Below are 21612 nucleotides of genomic sequence, written 5' to 3'. Positions count from 1 at the left end.
GGCTGTAGTTCTGGAAGGACACCACCCTAAGGCATCCCTGGTCCCTGAGCCTGTGCAACTTTTTGGCAAATGCACACGTCAGACTCCAGGTGTCAACAAAGATCAAAATGGAGCCAGATTCATTAGGTGCCTTTTCAGTGTGTGTGTTTGCTAGGAAGGACCACTGTTCCCTGGGAGAGTCTCAGTGCTGCCTCTCTCTCAGTGCAAATGTCCCTGGACAGGAGTTGTGGCTGCTTTGGGCTCAGGCCTGCGCACCTCGGGCGCTAGGGGGCGATGTCCAGCGAAGTGTCGACCTAGGAGTAGCCGTGTGGGCGAGGGTGGAGGTGAGGGTGGGAGTGGGTGGGTGGGGCTACGCTCTGCTTCCACCCTGTTGTTCCCTTTGCTTCAGCTGCACTGGGATCCCATCTCCCTTGTTCTCTCCTCATCTGTGGAGCTGCGGTCTGTAAGGTGGTGGGAGCCGCAGGCGGGACTCAGGGGGCCCAGGAAACCAGAAATGGTGAGTGTGCGGCCGGGCGCGGAGACGGGGAGGAGGGGCGGGTGGAGCCGCCGGGGCGGGACCGTCTCTCCTCGGTCAGGTCCGGGGCCTGCGGACCCCAGGCGCCCGGGGGCTCCGCTGAAACCGCAGGCCCCTCGGGCTCGCAGTGTGGGCCCAGCCGGGACCCGGGGTCCGGTTTGTCCCCGCGGCAGGGCCTTCGGCTGCGGAGCGAGTCTGGGCAGCTCTGCACCCACATCCCGCGGCTCCGCAGTTGGTGCGGTGACCGCGTGGAGGGTCAGTGGGGACAGTGGGGACCCGGTCTCCGCGGTTCGTGCCTGTGAGGAGCTGTGGTCTGTGGGGTCCCTGTCCCTCCTTTCTCCCCAGAAGGATCCCGTTTTCTCCTGGGTTTTGATGTTTGTGGAGCAGGCTCTCAAGTCCACCCCCTGTCCCCCAGGCCCTGCTCTGCAGCCAATGCCTGCATTTCCAGTCTCTCCCCCGAATCCTAAACGCCATGTTCCCTCCTCTGAGTCACAGCATCTTTATCAGCTGTTTGTTTTGTGGTGCTTTTCAAACGGTTAAAAACAAAATTCAGCTGAGTAAATTGGAAGGTCTAAGTGACTTGATTCCCCATTCACATGTTAACGAAAAAAACATTCAAACCTGTTAGGAATTTATGTGAGTTTATTTGAGCCAAACTGTTGACAGTATCAGGGGAGCAGTATCTCAACCGATTGGGATAATGCTCCAGAGAATGGCAGTTTCTCAGATATTTTTATACATTGAAATCAAAGGAAGGGACATAGATGGATTACATGAAATCCATTGGTGATTGATTAGAGAGGTGGGAGATAGCAAAGAGGGGAGGGTGGAGGGAGAGCCCTGGGATTGGATAAAGTGAAAAATGGTAGACACATACTGCAATTCCAGTCTCTCCCCCAAATCCTAACCGCCATGTTCCCTCCTCTGAGTCACAGCATCTTTATGAGCTATTTGTTTTGTGGTGCTTTTCAAACGGTTAAAAACAAAATTTAGCTGAGTAAGTGGAAGGTTAACTGGCTTGATTCCCATTAATTAATCGGGCCGCATCCCATCTGGCAAATAGAATCTCAGAGGAGCTGTTCAAAGTGGAAGGCGTTTACAATAGGCAGAAAGGAAGTGGCTTTGAGAGGTTATTAGCAAAGGAAAAGAGGAGATTGCTTCAGGCAGGGTCACGATTCCTTAGGGAAGGAACAGCAGGAGGCTTTTAGACAGATTAGTGTTGAACAGCAAGTTGCAGAGTGACTGGGTTAGAATTTTACTCCTGGGAGAGGTGGAACTGCAGTTACATACAGGCATGCACCCCTGAACCTGGGGAGTCCATCTTGAGGCAGTTTTGTTGTTTTCAGTTCTCTTACACACACCTGCATGGTGTTTCCTACTACACACCTAGGCCATATGGTGTAGCCTGTGAGTCCTCGGCAGCAAACCTGTACAACGTGCTACTGTACTGAATACTGTAGGCAATTGTAATGCAGTGGTAGTAAGCATTCATGAAAAGGTGCAGTAAAAATGTGGTGTGCAAGATAGAAAATGGTACATCCGTGTGGGCACTGACCCTGAATGGGCTACAGGACTGGAGGCTGCTCGGCAGGAGTCAGTGGTTGGTGAGTGACTATGAAGGCCTAGGACGTTATTGTACTCGACTGTAGACTTTATCACACTGTACACTTAGGCCAGGAAATGTACAAAACACAGATTCTATCAAGCCCAGGAGGCAATGATGCAATCAAAAGGCACAGTCAGCACAAGACCTCTGAGGCTGCTGCCCGCATAAAACAGCATACTGCTTCACAGCAAAGTTTTCTTTCACTAAGTAGAAAGCTCACAAAGATAAAGAGGATAGTCTAGCAAATACATGAACCAGCTCATCATCATCAGGTATTCTATGTAGTGACCGTAACTGTATGTGCTGGACTTTCATAGGACTGGCCGCACAGGAAGCTTGTTTACACCAGCATCATCATAAACATCTGAGCAATGCATTTCCCTATGACATTGTGATGGGTATGACGTCACTAGGTGATTGCAGTTTTTCTCAAATCCACTGTAATTTTTTTATAGAAGGGATTTTATTTTTTAAAATATATTTTACCAGAGGCCTGGTGCATGAAATTCGTACATGGGGGGGGGAGGCGGGGGGTTGTCCCTCAGCCCAACCTGCACCCTCCCTAATCTGGGACTCCTCGGGGAATATCCTACTGACAATTTAGGCCTGATTCCTTTGGACATCCCCCTCACAATTCGGAACTGCTGGCTCCCAACCGTACGCCTGCCTGCCTGATTGCCCCTAACTGCTTCTGCCTGCCAGCCTGATCACCCCCTAACCCAGTGGTTGGAAAACTGTGGCTCTCGAGCCGCTGTTTGTCGCTCTGCTGACTAATGAGTTTGCCGACCACTGACCTAGACTCTCGATTCCAATAATTACAGGCTGTTGTTGTTCCTTGTGATTAAGCCCCTATCCAGTGGTTGGCAAACACTCATTAGTCAACAGAGTGGCAATTTCAAGGTGCAGAGAGAGTGGAAGAGAAACGGAAAGACAGAGAGAAATATAGATGTTAGCAAAACACATCCACTGGTGGCCTCCTGCACGTGCCCTCACCAGGGCTCAGGCCAGTGAAGGGCACTTGATTCCAAGGTGCGTGCCCTTGACTGGGACCCTTCAGTCCACAGGTCAATGCTCTATTCACTGAGCCAAACTAGCTAGGACTTAAATGTTTCTTTTCAATAAGTTGACACAATACATTAGTTTCAGTTGTCAACATAGTGATTAGACACGTACATAACTTATAAAGTCTAATACCCATCAGATACCACACATAGTTAATAGAATATTATGGACTATATTTCCTGTGCTGTACTTTACATCCCCCTATTTTGTAACTACCAACTTGTACTTCCTTTTTTTAAAACATAATTTTTTATTGATGAAAGTATTATATATATCGCCATTTTCCCCCCCATTGACCCTCTCTAGCCCTCTCTCGCCACCCCCCCACCCTACCGCAACCCCCTTCCCAGCTGTTCAGTACCCTATTGTCTGTGTCCATGGGTTATGCATATATGCATTCATGGCCTTTGGTTGATTTAATTCCAACCACCCAACCTCCCCTGCCTTCCCTCTGATATTCCTCACTGTCTTCCATACTTTCATGTCTCTAGATCCACTCCTTTGATCTGTTTATTAATGGCCCAGTGTATGAATTCATTGCACATTTAAAGGAAATTAATTATAAGAAATATTTTAATATTGCTATTCTCCCTTTCTCTATAATAGAAGTGTCAACCAAATTCATGATCGACAATGACAGATTGAAACACATGTGTGCAATTGGCGCCAGTGAGACCTTTATCTGTATTGTGTAGGCGCGAGTAAATGTAGCCTATCATAGATATAGAATACACTTAATTAGACCTGCTTTCTGATTTAGCTAAACTTTTTCCAGCCCAGTCAAGCACCCCAACTTCTCTCTCAGGTAATTTTCAGCAACACAGCAATGAATATCAACATGAAGCAGATTATTATTGTAGATCATGTAGGGAGGACAAAGGGTGAAATATTTAAATGCAGCAGTGTTTGACTATATTCTGCGCAGTGAGAAAACCTGAAGACATTTTCAAGGTCCACAACTTCTTACTTCTATTCAGTCGGGTCAAGTTCCTAAGGTTTCTAAATCGCTGTCTTCCGGCTAATGAAAAGAAGATAGAATTCCACCAAGTCTCCTATGTACCTACTCCCGGACTTCTGTGAGGATCAAATGAGATGACGCACGTGAAAACGCTTCGCAGACATTTGGTTAAAGTGTAAATGTTTCCACCTGCTATAAAGCAAGTCCTGTGCCTGTGCTGAAGAAACTGTAAGGAGGCTAGTCGCTAGGGAGAGGAAGCTGGGCGTTGCTACTTGATGTCATTACCAGGACGGTAATACTTAGCATATTAGCCTTTTATACAGAGAGGAAGGGAGAGGAATAGAGAGTTAGAAACCTCAATCAGCTGCCTCCTGCACACCCACCACTGGGGATGTGCCCGAAACCAAGGTACATGCCCTTGACCGGAATCGAACCTGGGACCCTTGGGTCCACAGGCCGACGCTCTATCCGCTGAGCCAAACCGGTTAGGCATATTAGCCTTTTATAGATATAGATTTTATAGATATAGAAGATAGATGTTTTGTTACTTACATTCCACATAACAGTGAAATCATTTGATACTTGTGTTTCTCTGACTGACTTATTTCACTTAGCATGATACTCTCCAGGTCAATCCATGCTGTCTCAAAGGGTAACAGATTCTTCTTTTTTTACTGCTGCATAGTATTCTGTGGTATAAATGTACCACAGCTTTCTATTCCACTCTACTGATGGGCACTTGGGCTGTTTCCAGATCTTAGCTATTGTAAATTGTGCCGCTGTGAACATAGGGGTTCACACATTGTTTCTGATTGGTGTTTCAGGTTTTCTTAGGATATATTCCATGAAGTGGGATCACTGGGTCAAATGGCAGATCCATATTTAATTTTTTGAGGAAACTATACTGTTTTCCATAATGGTTGCACCAGTCTGCATTCCCACCAGCAGTATACTAGGGTTCCCTTTTCTCCACATCCTCACCAGCACTTGTCTTTTGTTGGTTTGTTGATGGCACCCATTATGACAACGTGTGAGGTGATATCTCATTGTCCTGTTGATTTGCTTTTTTTTTGATGATTAATGACTGAGCATATTCTCATATGTCTCTTGGTCATTTGTATGACCTCTTTGGAGAAGTGTCTATTTAGGTCCTTTGCCCATTTTTTATTTGGATTATTTGTCTTCCTTCTGTTAATTTGTATGAGTTCTTATATGTTTTGGATATTAACCCTTTATCAGATGTATCATTACTAAATATATTCTCCCATACATTGGTCTCCCATTTCGTTTTATTGATTATTTCTTTGCTGTGCAGAGCTTTTTATTTTGATGTAGTCCCATTTGTTTATTTTCTCCTTAGTTTCCTTGACCTAGGAGATGTGTCTATAAACATATTGCTACAAGAGATGTCTCAGATTTTCTAGCCTATGGTTTCTTCTAGGATTTTTATGGTTTTATGACTTACATTTAAGTCTTATATCCATTTTGAGTTTATTCTTGTGTTTGGTGTAAGTTGGTGGTCTAGATTCATTGTTTTCCATGTGTCTGTCCAATTTTTCCAACACTATTTATTGAAGAGACTCTCTTGACTCCATTGTATGCTCTTGCCTCCTTTGTCAAATATTAATTGAGCGTAATGGCTTGGTTCGATTTCTGGGTTCTCTGTTCTGTTTCATTGCTCCATATGCCCGTTCTTGTGCCAGTACCAGGCTGTTTTCGTTTCGGCGGCTTTGTAGTATAACTTGAAATCTTGTGTTGTGATTTCTCCAACTTTGTTTTTCTTTTTCAAAATTGTGGCAGCTCTTCAGGGTCTGTTTTGATTCCATATAAATTTTTGGAGTATTTGTTCTAGCTCCATGAAATATGCCATTGGTATTTTAATAGGGATTGCATGGAATTTATTTATTGCCTTTACCCTCTTCTACCTCCCCACACCCCCCTTTCCCTCTGGTAATTCCCATGGTGTTGTCAGAGTCTAAGAGTTTGTTTGTTTTGCTTATTCCCTCCCCCTTTTTTCATCCAGTCTCCCAACCCCCTTCCCTCTGACAGCTGTCAGTCTGTTCTCTATATCTGAGTCTTTTTATACTTTGTTAGCTTTTTTTCTTCCTTAGATTCCACAGGTAAATGAAATCATGTGATGTTTATGTTTTTCTTTCTGGTTTACTTCACTTAGCATAATGCTCTCCAAGTCCATCCGTGCTGTCCACAGAGGGTAATATTTCCTTCATTTTTATGGCTGAGTAATACTCAATTGAGTTGGACCACGGCTTTTTTTAAAAATCCACTCGCCTACTCATGGGCACTTGAGCTTTTTCGAAATCGGGGCTATTGCAAATGATGCTGCAATGAACGCAGTGGTGCATATTTTCTTTTGCATTAGTGTTTGCAGTTTCTTTGGTATAATTCCAGAAGTGAAATCGCTGGGTCTGTAGGTAGCTGTATTTTTAAGTTTAGAGGAAACTCCATACTAACACTTGTCATTTGTGCCTGTATTGATGATAGCCCTTCTGACCGGTGTGAGGTGATTTTTCAATGTGGTTTTAATTTGCATTTTTCATATGTGTATTGGCCATCTGTATGTCCTCTTTGATGAAGTATCTATCCAGGTCCTTTGCCCATTTTTGTTTTAAATTAGCTGTTTTCTTTGTTGTATTTTATGTCATGTTTTTAAATCCACACCGATGGGTATGTTTTTTACTCATTTTGGAGAGATGACTGGGGGGGCGGGGATGGAGGGGGAGAGGTAGAGCAAAACATCTATTGCTTGACTCCCATTCACACCCCAATTGGGAATCAAACACTAAACTGGGGCATGTGCCCTGATCGGGAACTGAACCCACCACTTTTTAAAAATTATTTTTTTGGTGTTGGGTTGTATAAATTCTTTATAAATTTTGGGTAATAACCCCTTACCACAGGTTTCATTGGTGAATAAGTTCTCCCACTGGGTTGTTTGCCTTTTTATTTTGTTGACAGTTTCCTTTTAGTTTGATGCAGTCTCATTTGTTTATTTTTTCTTTTGTTTCTCTTTCCCGGGGAGACATATCAGAAAAGGTATTGCTAGGAGAAATGTTCACGATTTTATTGCCAGTTTTTTCAGCTAAGATTTTTATGTTTTGAGTCTTACATTTAAGTCTTTTATGCATTTTTAGTTTATTCTCGTGTATGGTGTAAGATGCTGTTACAGTTTCTTTCTTTCTTTTTCCTTTAGCATTTTTTTTTTTGCATTTTCCCAGCATCCTTTATTGAATATACTATATTTACTTTATTATGTGTTCTTGCCTCTTTGTCAAGTATTCTGTGACCATAAAGGCATGGGTTTATTTCTGGGCTCTCTGTTCCATTCCACTGACTTATATGCTGTTTTTATGCCAGGACCATGCTGTTTTGATTACTATAACCTTGTAGTACAGTTGGATATTAGGTAGTGTGATTCATCCACATTTGTTTTTCGTCAAGATTGCAGTTGCTATTCAGGGTGTTTTGTGGTCCCATATGAAACTGTTGAATATTTGTTCTAGTTATATGAAATACACCATTGGTGTCTTGATAGGAATTGCATTGAATCTATAGATTGCTTTGGGTAGTATGGACATTTTAGTGATTTTAATTTTTCTATCCATAAACACCATATATGCTTCCATTTATTGATTACATTACAATTACAGTTTGTATATAATTTTATTTTGTATTAAGTTCAAGTGTTGAATATAATGTTTAGACAAATTTTACAATTTTCTGTCTGATATTTTCAGTACCCCTAAGACCCCTTATGTATATTGGTATCATGTGACACTTCAACATGGAAATGTTGCAGATTTTTGCTCTGGCTGATTTGGCTCAGTGGGTGGAGCATCAGCCTGCAGACTGAGGCATCCTGAGTTCGTTTCTGGCCAAGGGCACATGCCCGGATGGGGGGCGTGCAGGAGGCAGCCCATGGATGATTCTCTCTCATTGTTGATGTTTCTGTATCTCTCTTTCTCTCCCTTCCTCTCTAATATCAGTAAAAATATATTTTTAAAAAAAGAATGAAAATGTTGCAGATTTCAATAAAGGCCCTTGGACATGACAAGTTTTAAATTGTTCCTCAAGGTTCAGGCCCCGGTTACAGTGTTACAATTCTGAGTGTGGGGTGTGCAGGAAACCAAGGACAAGTTTCATTAACAAAATTTAAGAAATCACGAATTTGACTATGCTTAACAGAGCATCCTCGAGCTTTGATCATAGTTCTAAGCATTTGAGGGTTCAGATCTCTTTCCTGAGACCCTGAATTTCCCATATTTTACACCCAGCTACTTTAATTCGTTACCTTACTTCTTGAGTTTGTTGTGTGCGCACTCCTTGGAGCCATCCCCTCGCCTGACTTTTAATAGTTCCCCTGTATTCAGGTCCCTGTTCGGACGCCAGATATGAGTGGTCTCTCTTGGCCGCAACCAGCACGGCTAGAGAGTGGACGAGTCCTGAGTAGGGGCTACTGAAGATTGAGAAAAAGAAAGAGACTGACACAGGGACAGTGGGGAAAGCTGGGACCAGATGGGACAGTGTTCTCCGATGGAGAGACAGTGACCCAGAGCTAGTGCAGCACGTTTATTATATACTGCATGATACCAGAAAGTTTTACTACAGTTTAAGACAAAGGAAATTATGTGAAATCATGCTTAAAGATATAGCTGCAATATTCATTCTTGTGGTGTTTCGTAAACATCAAGACTAACTACACCCAGATAATTGCATCCACACCTGGCACCTGGGTGAACTTAGATAATCACACCCACCCACTGGCGCCTGAACTAAAGGTCAGGACTAACAACATCCCTGCCTTTGGCAAGGTATGTCTCCAGGACATGGCTTGGCTGATGCCGCTGGACTCAGCCAATGTCCCTCGGCTCCTGCGCTCCCTACATTAGTCATTAAAGCTTTATGAAGATATGACAGTATGCTTCATGGACTACTGTACAAAATGGTGGTTATGATAGAAATGAGTCTTCACAAGGAATGGATGGGCTTAAAATAGAATTTTAATTTATTAAATAGAAGTTGTTCAAGGTGCTCTTTACCCTGACATTAGAGAGCAATGAAGACTTGAAGTGATCACAATAAAATCTTATCAATAAATTCCATGTGTTCATGGGGAAGTGAGTGTGGCAAATAAATAATAGTCTTAAAATTAAGTCATAGACTGAATGTTGGGGACCACATTTCCCATGTGAACGTCTTATAAATTATGTATAGATCCTCAGTGCTGTCTGTCTCACCCATTCTCCTATATGCATATGTGGGATCGTTTTAGGACTTGGTGGCCTTTAAGGATGTTAATATGGAGTTCACCATGGAGGAGTGGGCTTTCCTGGATCCGAACCAGAAGAAACTCTACACAGATGTGATGCTGGAAACCTTCTGGAACCTGGCATCAGTAGGTAGGTATCACAAATTCTTTTTTTTTTTAATACATTTTTATTGATTTTAGAAATGAAGGAGAGGGAGAGAATGAGAGGAAAAATCAATGATGAGAGAAAATGGTTGATCACGTCCTGTGCGCCTTACACTGGAGATCTAGCCTGCAAACCAGGCCTACTGGGAATTGACCTGTGACCTCCCAGTTCATAGGTCGACCATCAACCACAGAGCAATTCAGGCATGCAACAACTTGTTACTTATGTAGTCAACTAGAAAACTAGTGTTGCTTGCTCATTAATGGCTGTTTCAAGAACTGAAATATGGGAAGGGAATACATTTGTAATTAAAGTAGGAATGATCACAGCTCATTGTGTACCCACAACCTAACCATTTTTTATATTCTTTAATACTTTATAATGCTTTTTCTAGCATGTATTTTAGAAGAAAAATGTGAAGGCCATGACAGTGAAGATCAGTATGAAAATCATGGGATGAATTTTAGGTGAGTTGCATTGACATGCCAAAGCATTAAGAGTATCTTTTTAAAATATATTTTATTGATTTTTTTACAGAGAGGAAGGGAGAGGGATAGAGAGTTATAAACATTAATGAGAGAGAAATATCGATCAGCTGCCTCCTGCATACCCACCACTGGGAATGTTCCCACAATCAAGGTACATGTCCTTGACTGGAATCGAACCTGGGACCCTTCAGTCCACAGGCATCCGACATTCTATCCAATGAGCCAAACCAGTTAGGGCAAGAGCATCTTTTTTTTTTTTAAATATGTTTTTATGTATTTTTATATATTTAATATGTTTTTATTTCAGAGAGGTAGAGGGAGGGAGAAAGAGAGACAAACATAATATATAAGGGAGAATTATTGATGGCTGCCTCCTGCACCCCCACACTCAGAATTAAGCCCAGAACCTGGGCATGTGTCCTGATTAGGAATCGAACTGTGACCTCCTTGTTCAGAAGTTGATGCTCAACCTCTGAACCATGCCAGTCGTGCGAAATTATGTTTTTATTGATTTTAATGTATGGAGGTGAAAGGGAGAGATAGAAACATCAATTGGCTATCTCCTCCATGCCCTGTACTGTGATTAATAAGTCTGCAGTCTAGCCGTGGTTTCTTTGGGAAATTGAATTCATAACCCCCTGGTGGGTGGGTCCATGTTGAACCACTTAACCACAAAACAATCTTAAATACAGGTAATCCAATTGTATCAGCCCAGTTTTAATTTATTAATCTTAGAATAATGTCATTACAATGTTTTTTCTGAAATATGACCTGATGTTTAGTGTATAAAAAATAATTACACTTGGCAACAAAATATAGAAGTACCATTAATGAATATAAGTGTTTTCATAGTATCTATGATCCAGCCTATTCCAGAGGTTTTAGGATATCCACTTTTAGAAACCCCACCCATTCTTTGAAAATGGTAAAAATGTCATTGTCATACTATTAATAAATATTAAATCATTCACAAAGTATTAATAATATGCTTCTGATTTTTACAGCAGTCATATGGTAGAGAGACTCTGTACAAGGAAGGATGGTAGTCAATGCAGAGAAAACTTCAGACAGGTCCCAAATCATAATGAAAAGAAGGAAATGCCTACTGAAATAAAACAACCTAAATCAACGTTGTGTAGGCAAATCTTCATGGGTTATTTATCCTTGAATAACCACCTGAGCTCTCACATTGGACCCAACCTGTACCTGTCTCAGGAATATGAGGAAAACCCTTATACATGTAAGGAACCTGAGAAAGCTTTCAAGCCTCACCAACATATTCGAAGACATAAAGGCAGCCCCAATGGGAAGGCTTTCCACTATTCAACTTCCCTTAGAAATCATGAAAGAACACATATTGCTGGGAAACTGTATGAGTGTAAGCAATGTGGGGAAGGCTTTAATCATCTTAGTTACTTTAAACTTCACAAAAACACTCATAGTGGGGAGAAACCATATCAAAGTAAGCAATGTGGAAAAGCTTTCAGTTCTCCCAGGTACTCTGGAGAAAATGAGAGAACACACACTGAAGAAAAGCCCTATGAATGTAAGAAATCTGGTAAAGCTTTCAATTCCGCTTCACTTAGAAATCGTGAAAGAACACATACCGGCAAGAAACCTTATGAATGTAAGCAATATGGCAAAGCCTTCAGTTCTCTTTTTCTTGGAAATCATAAAGGAAGTCATGACAGAAAGAAGCCTCATGAATGTAAGGAATGTGGTAAAACATTTGCTTATCCCTCTTTCCTTAGAATTCATGAAAAAACTCATACCAGGGAAAAACCCTATGATTGTAAGCTTTGTGGTAAAGTTTTCTCTTCTTCAGCTTACCTCCAAAAGCATAAAAGAATTCATACTGGTGAAAAACCTTATGAATGTCAGCACTGTGGTAAGTATTTTAGTTTTTCCACATCTCTTAGATATCATGAAAAAATGCATGCTGGGGACAAACCCTATGACTGTAAGCAATGTGGGAAAGCTCTCAGACATTCCGTTTCTCTTCGAAACCATGAAAGAATGCATATTGGGGAGAAGCCTTATGAATGTAAGCAATGTGGGAAAGATTTCAGATATTCCGCGTCTCTTCGAAATCATGAAAGAATGCATATTGGGGAGAAGCCCTATGCATGTAAGCAATGTGGGAAAGCTTTCAGTTCTCCCAGTTCTCTTGCAACACATAAAAGAAATCATGACGGAAAGAAGCCTCATGAGTGTAAGGAATGTGGTAAAACTTTCTTTTATCCCTCTTTCCTTAGAATTCATGAAAGAGTGCATACTGGGGAAAAACCCTATAAATGTAACCATTGTGGTAAAGCTTTTTCTTATCCAGCTTCCCTCCAAAGTCATGAAACAACTCATACTAAGCCCTATGAATGTAAGCAATGTGGGAAAGCTTTCAGACATTCCACTTTTCTTAGAAATCATGAAAGGATGCATACTGGGGAGAAACCCTATGAATGTAAGCAATGTGGGAAAGCCTTCATTTCTCTCAGCTCTCTTGGGAAACATAAAAGAAGTCATGACGTAAAGAAGCCTCATGAATGTAAGGAATGTGGTAAAACTTTCTCTTACCCAAGTGACCTCCGATATCATGAAAGAACTCATAATAAGGAAAAACCGTATGAATGTAAGGAATGTGGTAAAGCTTTGTCTTATGCACGTTCCCTCCGATATCATGAAAGAACTCATAATAAGGAAAAACCCTATGAATGTAAGCCATAGGGGAAACCCTTTGTTCATCTCAGTCCCCTTCAAATTCACAAAAACACTTAATAGTGGAGAGAAATAAAAATGAATGAAAGAACTCACACTGAAAATAAGCCCTATCGCCTAAAGATTATAGAAAAGCCTTTGACCATCCTAATTATTTTTCTTTTTTTTTAAACCCTATCAGACCACAAAGTACCGAAAATTAGTTACAGCGGTATAGCCGCAGATTCAGAAATTACCGAAAAATTGGTATAGCAGTCTGGTAGGGTTAATCCTCACCTGAGGATATTTTTCCTTTGAGAGAGTGGAAATTAGAGCAAAAGACAGAGCAATATTGATGTGAGAGAAATACATCAATGGGTTTTGTCCTGCACAGTCCTAGACATGAAAGCACACACCGTGGAGATAAGCTCTATGAATGGAAGGAATGTGGTAAAGTTTTTCATTTATCCAAGGCTCTTCGAAAGCATGGAAGAAAACATACTGTGGAAAAACCTTATGATGTCAGCAATGTGGGGAAACCTTCAGTTGTGTTACACATCTTGGAAGACATAAAAGAAGATATGATGGAAAGAAGCCTCATGAGCAAGATTGGCCTTGAGCAAGTGGTTGCAGGAGGAGGCACCAGGGTGGGGTCCCATCCAGCCAGCTTCTGCCATATTTCTTCAGGTTTCCTCCAGGATGGGATTCTGGGTGGTGGCTGCTAAGGTGCCGGGACCCAGGGAGGTGCCCAGCTCACATGCAGTGCACATCTGCTCTGGGAATTGAGCGCATCACCTGATGTACACCTGGCCTCACAGTCCTGGCTCTGTATGCATCCTGCTGGGGCACATGGGGCAAATCTCCCCTCCTTGCGAGTCTCCTGCCTTGGTTCTGTAGGGCTGTGGTACCTGGAACGGTGCAATAGGCAGGCCAGGCGCCAGCATCTCACAGGCAGATCTGTGGCTATCATCACCAGGAAACCGACTTTGGAGAAAAATCATGGGATGTTTTGAATTTAGACAGGCATGTTAGGAATGAGAGGATTTTTGAGTCTCCTTTCTTAGATGAATCCAAAGCAGATTACTAGAATACAGTGCCCTGTCTTACAGTGTATAGATTGATAGCATAATTGCAAAAAATCTTTTCTTAAGTATATTACAACATTTTTAGGGGAAACCTATTTATGCCTAGAATTAACTGAGTTACCCTGCTGGCACAAAATAAAATGAGTGACCATGATAAATGCAAAGTTGAGAGACATTAAAGCAATAATTTGGATTAATAAATTAATAGGAATATTACTATGATTTTATCACTGAACTAGAGGCCCGGTGCATGAAATTTGTGCACAGGGCTGCGGTGTCCCTCAGCCCAGACTGCACCCTCTCCAATTTGGAACCCCTCGAGGGATGTCAGACTGCCTGTTTAGGCCCGATCCTGGTGTCTAATATCCTTCTCACAATTGAGGACTGCTGCCTCCCAACCGCTCACCCGCCTGCCGGCCTGATTGCCCCTAACTGCCCTCCTCTGGTGGCTCGATTGCCACTAACTGCCCTCCCCTGCAGGCCTGGTCACTCCTAACTTTCTTCCCCTGCTGGCCTGGTCACCCCCAACTGGCCCTCCTTACAGACCTGGTCCCCCCCAACTGTCCTCTCCTGCAGGCCTGATTGCCCCCAACTGCCCTCCCTTGCAGGCCTGGTTCCTCCCCTGCTGGCCATCTTGTGTATTGGAGTGACAGTCAATTTGCATATTGCTCTTTTATTAGATAGGATGAGGCTCATGAGACACAGTTCCAACCCTATAAAATTGTAAATAGTTACCATGGAGCCCTAGCCAGTTTGGCTCAGTGGATAGAGCGTTGCCTGAGGACTAAAGGATCCCAGGTTTGATTCCAGCCAAGGGCACATGCCTGGGTTGCGGGCTCAATCCCCCCAGTAGTGGATGTCCAGGAGGCATCGAGTCAATGATTCTCTCTCATCACTGATGTTTCTATCTCCCTTCCTCTGAAATCAATGAAAAAAATTTTTTAAAATTACCATTGTTTTATTAATCTTGAATAAATAGTGACCAAACAATTCCTAATAAGACTAAAAATTCCTCCTTTTTTCCTGGAAGTATATTTGAGACTCACATTTAAAGACAATGTGGCCCTGGCCGGTTTGGCTCAGTGGATAGAACATTGGTCTGGGAACAGAAGGGTACCAGGTTTAATTCTGGTCTAGGGCACATGCCTGGGTTGGGGGCTACAGTTGGAGGCATGCCGGAGGCGGCAGATCAATAATTCTCATCATTGATGTTTCTGTCTCTCCCTCTCACTTCATCTCTGAAATCAATAAAAATATATATATTTTTAAAGTATGTCTCTGAGAGAATGAATTAAGTTTTTAAAGACAATTTGATTGTTTCTAAATTTTTAAGGGTGGGATTCATGAACTGACACTGTATGGAAATTAAATGAATAAGTAAATTGAGAGATTTAGAAAAATGCATGCAGTAAATCTTTTTTTAATTATTTTTTTTCTTAAAAGCTTCTTGGTTGATGCTAAGCTACCACAAAGTTCTAGGATCTGTAGCAACAATTACACAGCTAAATCACTTTCGATCTGAGCAAGTTGCCTGCTTTGGTATTTTATGGATATGAATTCTACCATTCAGTAAAAAGCTAAAAATTATCTGACATGCCATGGGCCCAGATACTTCAATGATGTCAAAAAGGTAAAGGCTTTTTAGTTGAAGTTAATTGTTTGCAAGCAGTGAAACCAACTCTGTCTAACTGAAGGAAGGCAGGCATTTCTCTGAAATGGGGCAGATGAACACAGGCCTCTGAAAGGACCCAACAGGGCAGCTCAAGTCCTGTCAGGGTCTGCCCTGGAATGGATCCCTGTTAACCAGGGTCTCCCTTGGCTCTACTGCCCACAGAGTTGAATTGCCCAGATCTCTTTAGTCCCATGACCACCCCTAGGCCAGAGGAGGGGGAAGAGTATTGAAAGATGTCCCCATTGAGACTTAATGCAGGGGTAGATGGTGGGTCCCCAACGAAAATAGAGTTTTTGTCACAAAAGAAGAGAGAAAAGATATGGTATGGGCAAAAACAAGAGATATGTTCTACAGGTAGGAAATGAAATTGTTTGTCTTCGGGAGGCATCTTCCCTTCCCCTTTCACTTGCAGATGTGAATTAGAGAATGATGGGTGCTATTTGTATGGATTTATTATATTTCCTGTGCGATCCATTGGACAGTGTCTTTGATATAGACATTGTGTATTTATTGAACATCAAATAAGAGACAGAGAAAAGACACTGTATTGTAGGCCCAACCCCTTCAATGTAATCATGCAAAATAATACAAGGCAGCATGAGAAATATTGCAACTAAATATTAAAGAGTAGTATGTTTCATTCGGAGTCTATTTGTGGGGCACTCCAGTAAACTCATTCAGGCTAGAAGAGGAGCATGAAAGGGGAGTCGTGGAAGATAAATAAAGACCCATTCCACTTCCATCAGCGCAGTGCGCTCTACTACCTTACTTAGTAGGTCTTTGGATGTGGAATTGTTCTTGGAAAATGTAATTATATTAGCACTGAGTTTCTGTTCAATAGCCTTTTATCGGCTAATCTCGAAAGATGTGCTTCTTGATCATGTTCTAAAAACTGCCTCAGGTGTTCAAATTCAGAGAGTAATGCCAGCCTTTGGTTTCCACCTTCACTCTCAGTTCTAAGAAATTTTGTTTTTGTTTTTGCTTTGAATGCTTATTAATTTTTGAACATCAGCCATTTGCTTCTTCAGGGGCTCAATGTAACTGCTGAGCCTTTGCCTATTATGAGAGGCAGCCTCCTCCAGGGCCCTCACCTGGTGGCCCTAGTGGTCAGGGGGCTGAGTGTACAGGGGACACAACAGTTGTAGGTCCTCCTCTCAGAAGATGGTCAGGACCTTGTTGTGCTTGTCCCACAAGCACCTCTCTTCTTGCCCCTGGTGGTCTGGAGGAGCTCGGTGATGTCAACCATCCTTCCTGCTGGGTGTTGCTCCTCACAAGCCTCTCTTCGCATGGGTGACGGCACACAGGGCAGGGAACCTGTCCTGTAGATCAGCCCAGGACTGCTGGATGCAGGAGTGACAGAAGTTGTGCCCACCTTTGATGGTGACAGGCTCTCTCAGGTCATCCAGACAGATGGGATAGTTGATTTCTGCTGGGAATCCTGCCAGAGCTGCTTCAACCGCCAGTGGGCCCTGAATGAAGGACTGGACTGAGGTGGGTTTCTTCGGGAAGCTGGGCTCTGCAGTGAGAAGTGGATGTCCCGGAAATCTCGGTCCTCACTTAGATGGTGGCCTATGAGTCCTGTGAGTTCCCTGGCCTTTTAATTCCAGCTGCCAAGAGAAGCCTTTCCCCCAACCTGCAGCCAATCACAGCTCAGCTGGACAACTGCACCTCCAGATTTGGAAGCTCAAAGAAAATGAAGCCACCTAAGCAGCTTTCTTGGTCAGAAGAACAGTTGTTACCTGAAATCATTAGTTGTGTGTGAGAAAATATTTCTTCCTTCAATCCCTGAGTTTATTTCAAGTCGTCCTATCCACTACCATATTCCAGTCAAACACAGATTTCTCTTTCCTAACCCCAATCTTTCATTCTCATGCTTTTATCATCAAGCCCATCTACTTCCACCCACTGGTCACCACCATCCATGAATCCCATCTACCTGGTCTCTGTGAGTTTAGTCAGCGATACTAGCAATGATGGGATGAGTGTGCAGATGGCAATCTGAGCCTCAGGGTTGAAGGAAGATTACACTGATTCCAGGGGCATATCTACTTCATTAATGGTTTTTGTAGCCAGAGAAATGAATGGCCCAGAAAAGGTGTGGATGTAGAACAAATGTGAGAGCAGGATTGACTTCTAAGAAGCATAGATTGAGTTAAGTCAGATAAAAGGGCGGAGATTAAGAGGGAAAAGTGGGAGGAGAGAAGGACAGTTAGGCGGGTTGTTTACAGTGGAGGTCTGTGCAAAAAAGGAAACTGTGATGAAAATACGGTATTTCTGAGTTACAGTACAACCTCCATATAACAGATTAATTTGGGAAATGTGGGGGTGTCTGTTAAAGCTGAAAATCTATTATATAATAAGGTAGGCTTTCTGAATGTGTATGTTAAAAATTTGACAAAAGCTCTAAAAAAGTGGTTGAGCATTGACCCATGAACCAGGAGGTCACAGTTCAAATCCCACTCAGGGCACAGACCCAGGTTGTGGGCTTAGGGATCCCCCCTAGGAGGCATGCAGGAGGCAGCTGATCAATGATTCTCTCATCATTCATGTTTTTATCTCTCTCTCCCTCTCTCTGAATTCAACAAAAACATATTTTTTTAAAGAAAGAAAATTTGACAAATTAGCCTACCTGTATTTACTTATGTAGACACATTTGTGTCATTTAAATTAAATCTATACTAATAGTAGAGGAATATGCATATTGTCCAGGACGCTGTCACATAATGACCAATCAGGCCAGGGGCGGGGCCGCGGCAGAGAGCTCTCAGCACACCTGTGCCGGGGGTCTTAGCACATCTGCTTGTGGAGAGGAAGGGAGAGCAGATAGGCAGTTAGGGGGATCAGTCCAAGAGGGGAGAGCAGATAGGTAGTTGGGGGATCAGGCTAGTAAGGGGGAGCAGATAGGCAGTTAGGGGGATCAGGCCAGCAGGGGAGAACAGTTAGGCATTTAGGGTGATCAGGTGGGAAGGGCAGGGCAGTTAGGGGGATCAGGCCAGCAGGGGAGAGCAGTTAGCACCATCAGGCTGGCAGGGGAGCAGTTAGGGGCATCAAACAGGCAGACAGGTGAGCAGTTAGGATCCAGTGGTTCCAGATTGTGAGGGATCCAGGATTGGAGTGGGTGCAGGCTGGTCTGAGGGACCGCCCCCCACTCCCATGCATGAATTTTGTGCATTGGGCCTCTAGTGTATATAAATGTTTGATTTCACAGAACTCTTTTCTATATGTATAACAGCAGTTTTAAATATATACTGAATAGATTTGGTAAATCAGTGCCACCTACAGCAACAACTTCATAGGGCTGGGGCTGGCTAAGCGTAAGTGGGAACATTGGCCTTCACCCATTAAAACTGCTGCAGAAAGTCACCCCACAGGACAACAGAACCAACTACCTTGCATGATGCAATGTGATCATGTGCTAATCATTTGCTGAACACTGTTGACCAGCAGTGAGTCTTAGATTTAAATATGAAGACTATCATTGTAGATGTGTAATATTTATTTATGTTGGTAAAATTGCTTCAGTGTTTTTTCCCAACATTTGGCCTATTTACTAAGATTTTGTTAAAAATAACAGTGACCCAGGCAGCGTGGTCAGTGGTTGGTCATGGTTCGACTACCAGGTGGGACATATGCCCAGGTTGCGGGCTTTATCCCCAGTGTGCGGTGGGCAGGAGGCAGCCAGCAAATGATTCTCATCATTGATGTATCTCTCTGTCTCCCTTCCTCTGTGAATTAAAAAAATAAATAAATTAATTTAAAAAAATATATATATATAATTTAAAAATAAGTGAATTAATTGTGGCAGAATGCATGGGAGAATGATCAGGCAGCACTCTGAGGGAGGAAAGTTTAACCTTTATTTCGCAGATCTGCTAGTCCAGGGGAATTCCAGATCCACCGCCTGAAATGAACTCATGGGGAAGCTCTGACAAATATATCTCTTCCTGTGGTGGCCCCTAAAGGCTCCCCAGCTCTGCCCAAGTCAGTCAGAGTGGGGAAGTAAGACTAAGATTTTAACCAGATACTGAACTAGGTTGCAAGGACCCCCTACCCCATTTTCCTTTTCAGTTAGAATGAATGTTTTGCTAGTATCACAGTCTCACCAATCAGGGGGATTATTATTTAGATGTGGGGATGAAAAGAGGCATCTGCTAACCTGACAAGTTCAGGGAAGGCCTGTGTGTGATGGCCTTGAAAATTCAGAGAGCTAGAATAACCACAAAGGATGGTCTGATGCCGGGAGCCAATTTCAGCATGTCATAATTGCAAGAGTTTTATCAAAAGGTTGATAAGACTTGGGGATTCAACAAGGGCTGAGTCACATATGTTATGGCCTGTTGGAAAATGGTTTCAGGACATTTCCCCAAACCTAAAGATTTGTATATATTGTTAACTGCCAGACAGCTCAGAGCATTTTAATCTGCATGTTATTGCCTCCTGTTGGCCAAACACCTGAACAGCTGTAGGCTATTCCCCAATCTGACAATGCTTCTGTAAACCCTACCCTTTGAAACCCTACCCTTTGAAGTGTATTATCTCCACCTTGTCTTAGGACAAATTGTGCTAATAAAAAGTACAGGATCCTGAGTCAAGAGGTAGTCTTTAGCTCCTTTAGCTGAAGCTCATCTGACCCCCAATGTGTTTCAAAACTATCTTTCCTCTATGGACTCCTTATTGAATCTACATGCAGCTCCTTTCTCCAGATTGCTGAACCCTTTGTAATGTAATGCTGGGACAAGAACCCCGGCAGTCTGAAATTAAACTATTTTAACTAGAAGCAGTTTATGGAAGATAGTCATGTCCCAGGCTGGGATCTCCCCTGACAAAACTCAATGTTTTCCTTTCCTACACTGTCCACTTTCTTTCGCATAGAAGATAGTATACCTTGGCAATGTCGGGGTAACTCCCCCATTTCAGACCCCTCAGTGCACAACCAATGCAGCAGGACTGAGACCATAACTCCTCTCATTGTTATTGTTATCATGTTAACCATTAAATACCCTGTACCCAGCTATGATATATATATATATATATATATATATATATATATATATATATATATATATATATAATTTTGCTTTTCATCCTATCCCAGGGGTTTCCCTGCTTTGCTTTCTCCCAGCTCCCTAATCTATCACCAATGGATTTCATGTAACCCACTTGCATCTTCTCTTTTGATTGTAATATATAAAATAAGGTACTAAACTGCCATTCTATGGACATTATCTCAATTGTTTGAGATTTTGCCTCCTGGCAATGAAATCATGAAGATTCTCATTAGGTTTGAATGATTCTTCCATTGATGGAACCAGTTTTCTGATAAATCTCATTATTGCTGGATTAAACTGTCCCTGTGCTGGCAGCAGCAATGGCACCCAGTGTCTGACAGGTGGGGTCAGACCCAAACTGGGTTCAGCAACCTTGGTACTTGGTTCCGGCTGGGTAGAATACAGGGCAAGACCCAAAGTGTAAGAGAACATTTACTGGGTAAGTTACAGAGGTAGGAGATGTAAGTCTTAGAAGAAATGGGTTTAGGAAATGAATTATGGAGTAATGGAAGGGCCTTTGGAGCTTGGGAGTGCAAGCTAATGAAGCAGGAATTTTAGGGGGACATAGGCAGGCTTAGGGACTTTTTAGAATTGGGGTCCAGGGGGAAAAACACGGGGCTACAGACTGGGAGAAGGTACATTTCCATAACACATGGAAGCCAGGTGCAGTGACATCTCCATAAGACAAGGAGGCAGCCACAGGTATATTTCCAGAAGACAAGGGAACTGGAAGTAGCCAAGAAAGGCCTATATTTATAAAATAAAGAGAAGGAAACCCTTCATTTTGAAGGAGAAGAAGAAAGCTCAAAAGGAATAGGAAAACAATAAGGAAGGAGGGGGGAGAACCTCACCTGTCCTATATGAGGTTCAACCTTTGAGCCCAGGAGTTACTATAGTAACCAGTCTAAGGGAATGGTGACCAATCAGAGGGGATATCAAGAGACCAGGATCTGCAGCCTTTATAAGCCATAGGGAAAGGAACTCAGTGGGACCCTTTCTGCCTCCCTACTTGGGAGTCGATTCTGTGGGACTCTTTCCCTTTCCCCACGTGGGAGT

The 21612-nt window shown here is 42.7% G+C and overlaps 1 protein-coding gene across 1 annotated transcript; it reads left to right on the top strand.

Moving 5' to 3' along the window:
• The first annotated feature begins 378 nt into the window (after window positions 1–378).
• Window positions 379–12938, top strand: LOC307099625 (uncharacterized protein). The gene is made up of 4 exons (XM_079771405.1): window positions 379–496; window positions 9431–9557; window positions 9967–10039; window positions 11065–12938. Exons 1-4 carry the CDS (start codon window positions 494–496, stop codon window positions 12779–12781), a joined length of 1920 nt encoding a protein of 639 aa, XP_079627531.1. The 5' UTR covers window positions 379–493; the 3' UTR covers window positions 12782–12938.
• Window positions 12939–21612: the final 8674 nt, after the last annotated feature.

The sequence above is a fragment of the Cnephaeus nilssonii genome, assembly GCF_951640355.1.
Source record: "Cnephaeus nilssonii genome assembly, chromosome: 5".
In the NCBI taxonomy this organism is placed as follows: Eukaryota; Metazoa; Chordata; class Mammalia; order Chiroptera; family Vespertilionidae; genus Cnephaeus; species Cnephaeus nilssonii.
This window is presented reverse-complemented; position numbering and strand designations above follow the sequence as displayed.

Coding starts and splice junctions, on each gene's coding strand:
- LOC307099625 (XM_079771405.1), top strand. Junction 9,558..9,966: donor CTGGAACCTGGCATCAGTAG/GTAGGTATCACA, acceptor TGCTTTTTCTAG/CATGTATTTTAGAAGAAAAA. Junction 10,040..11,064: donor AATCATGGGATGAATTTTAG/GTGAGTTGCATT, acceptor TGATTTTTACAG/CAGTCATATGGTAGAGAGAC.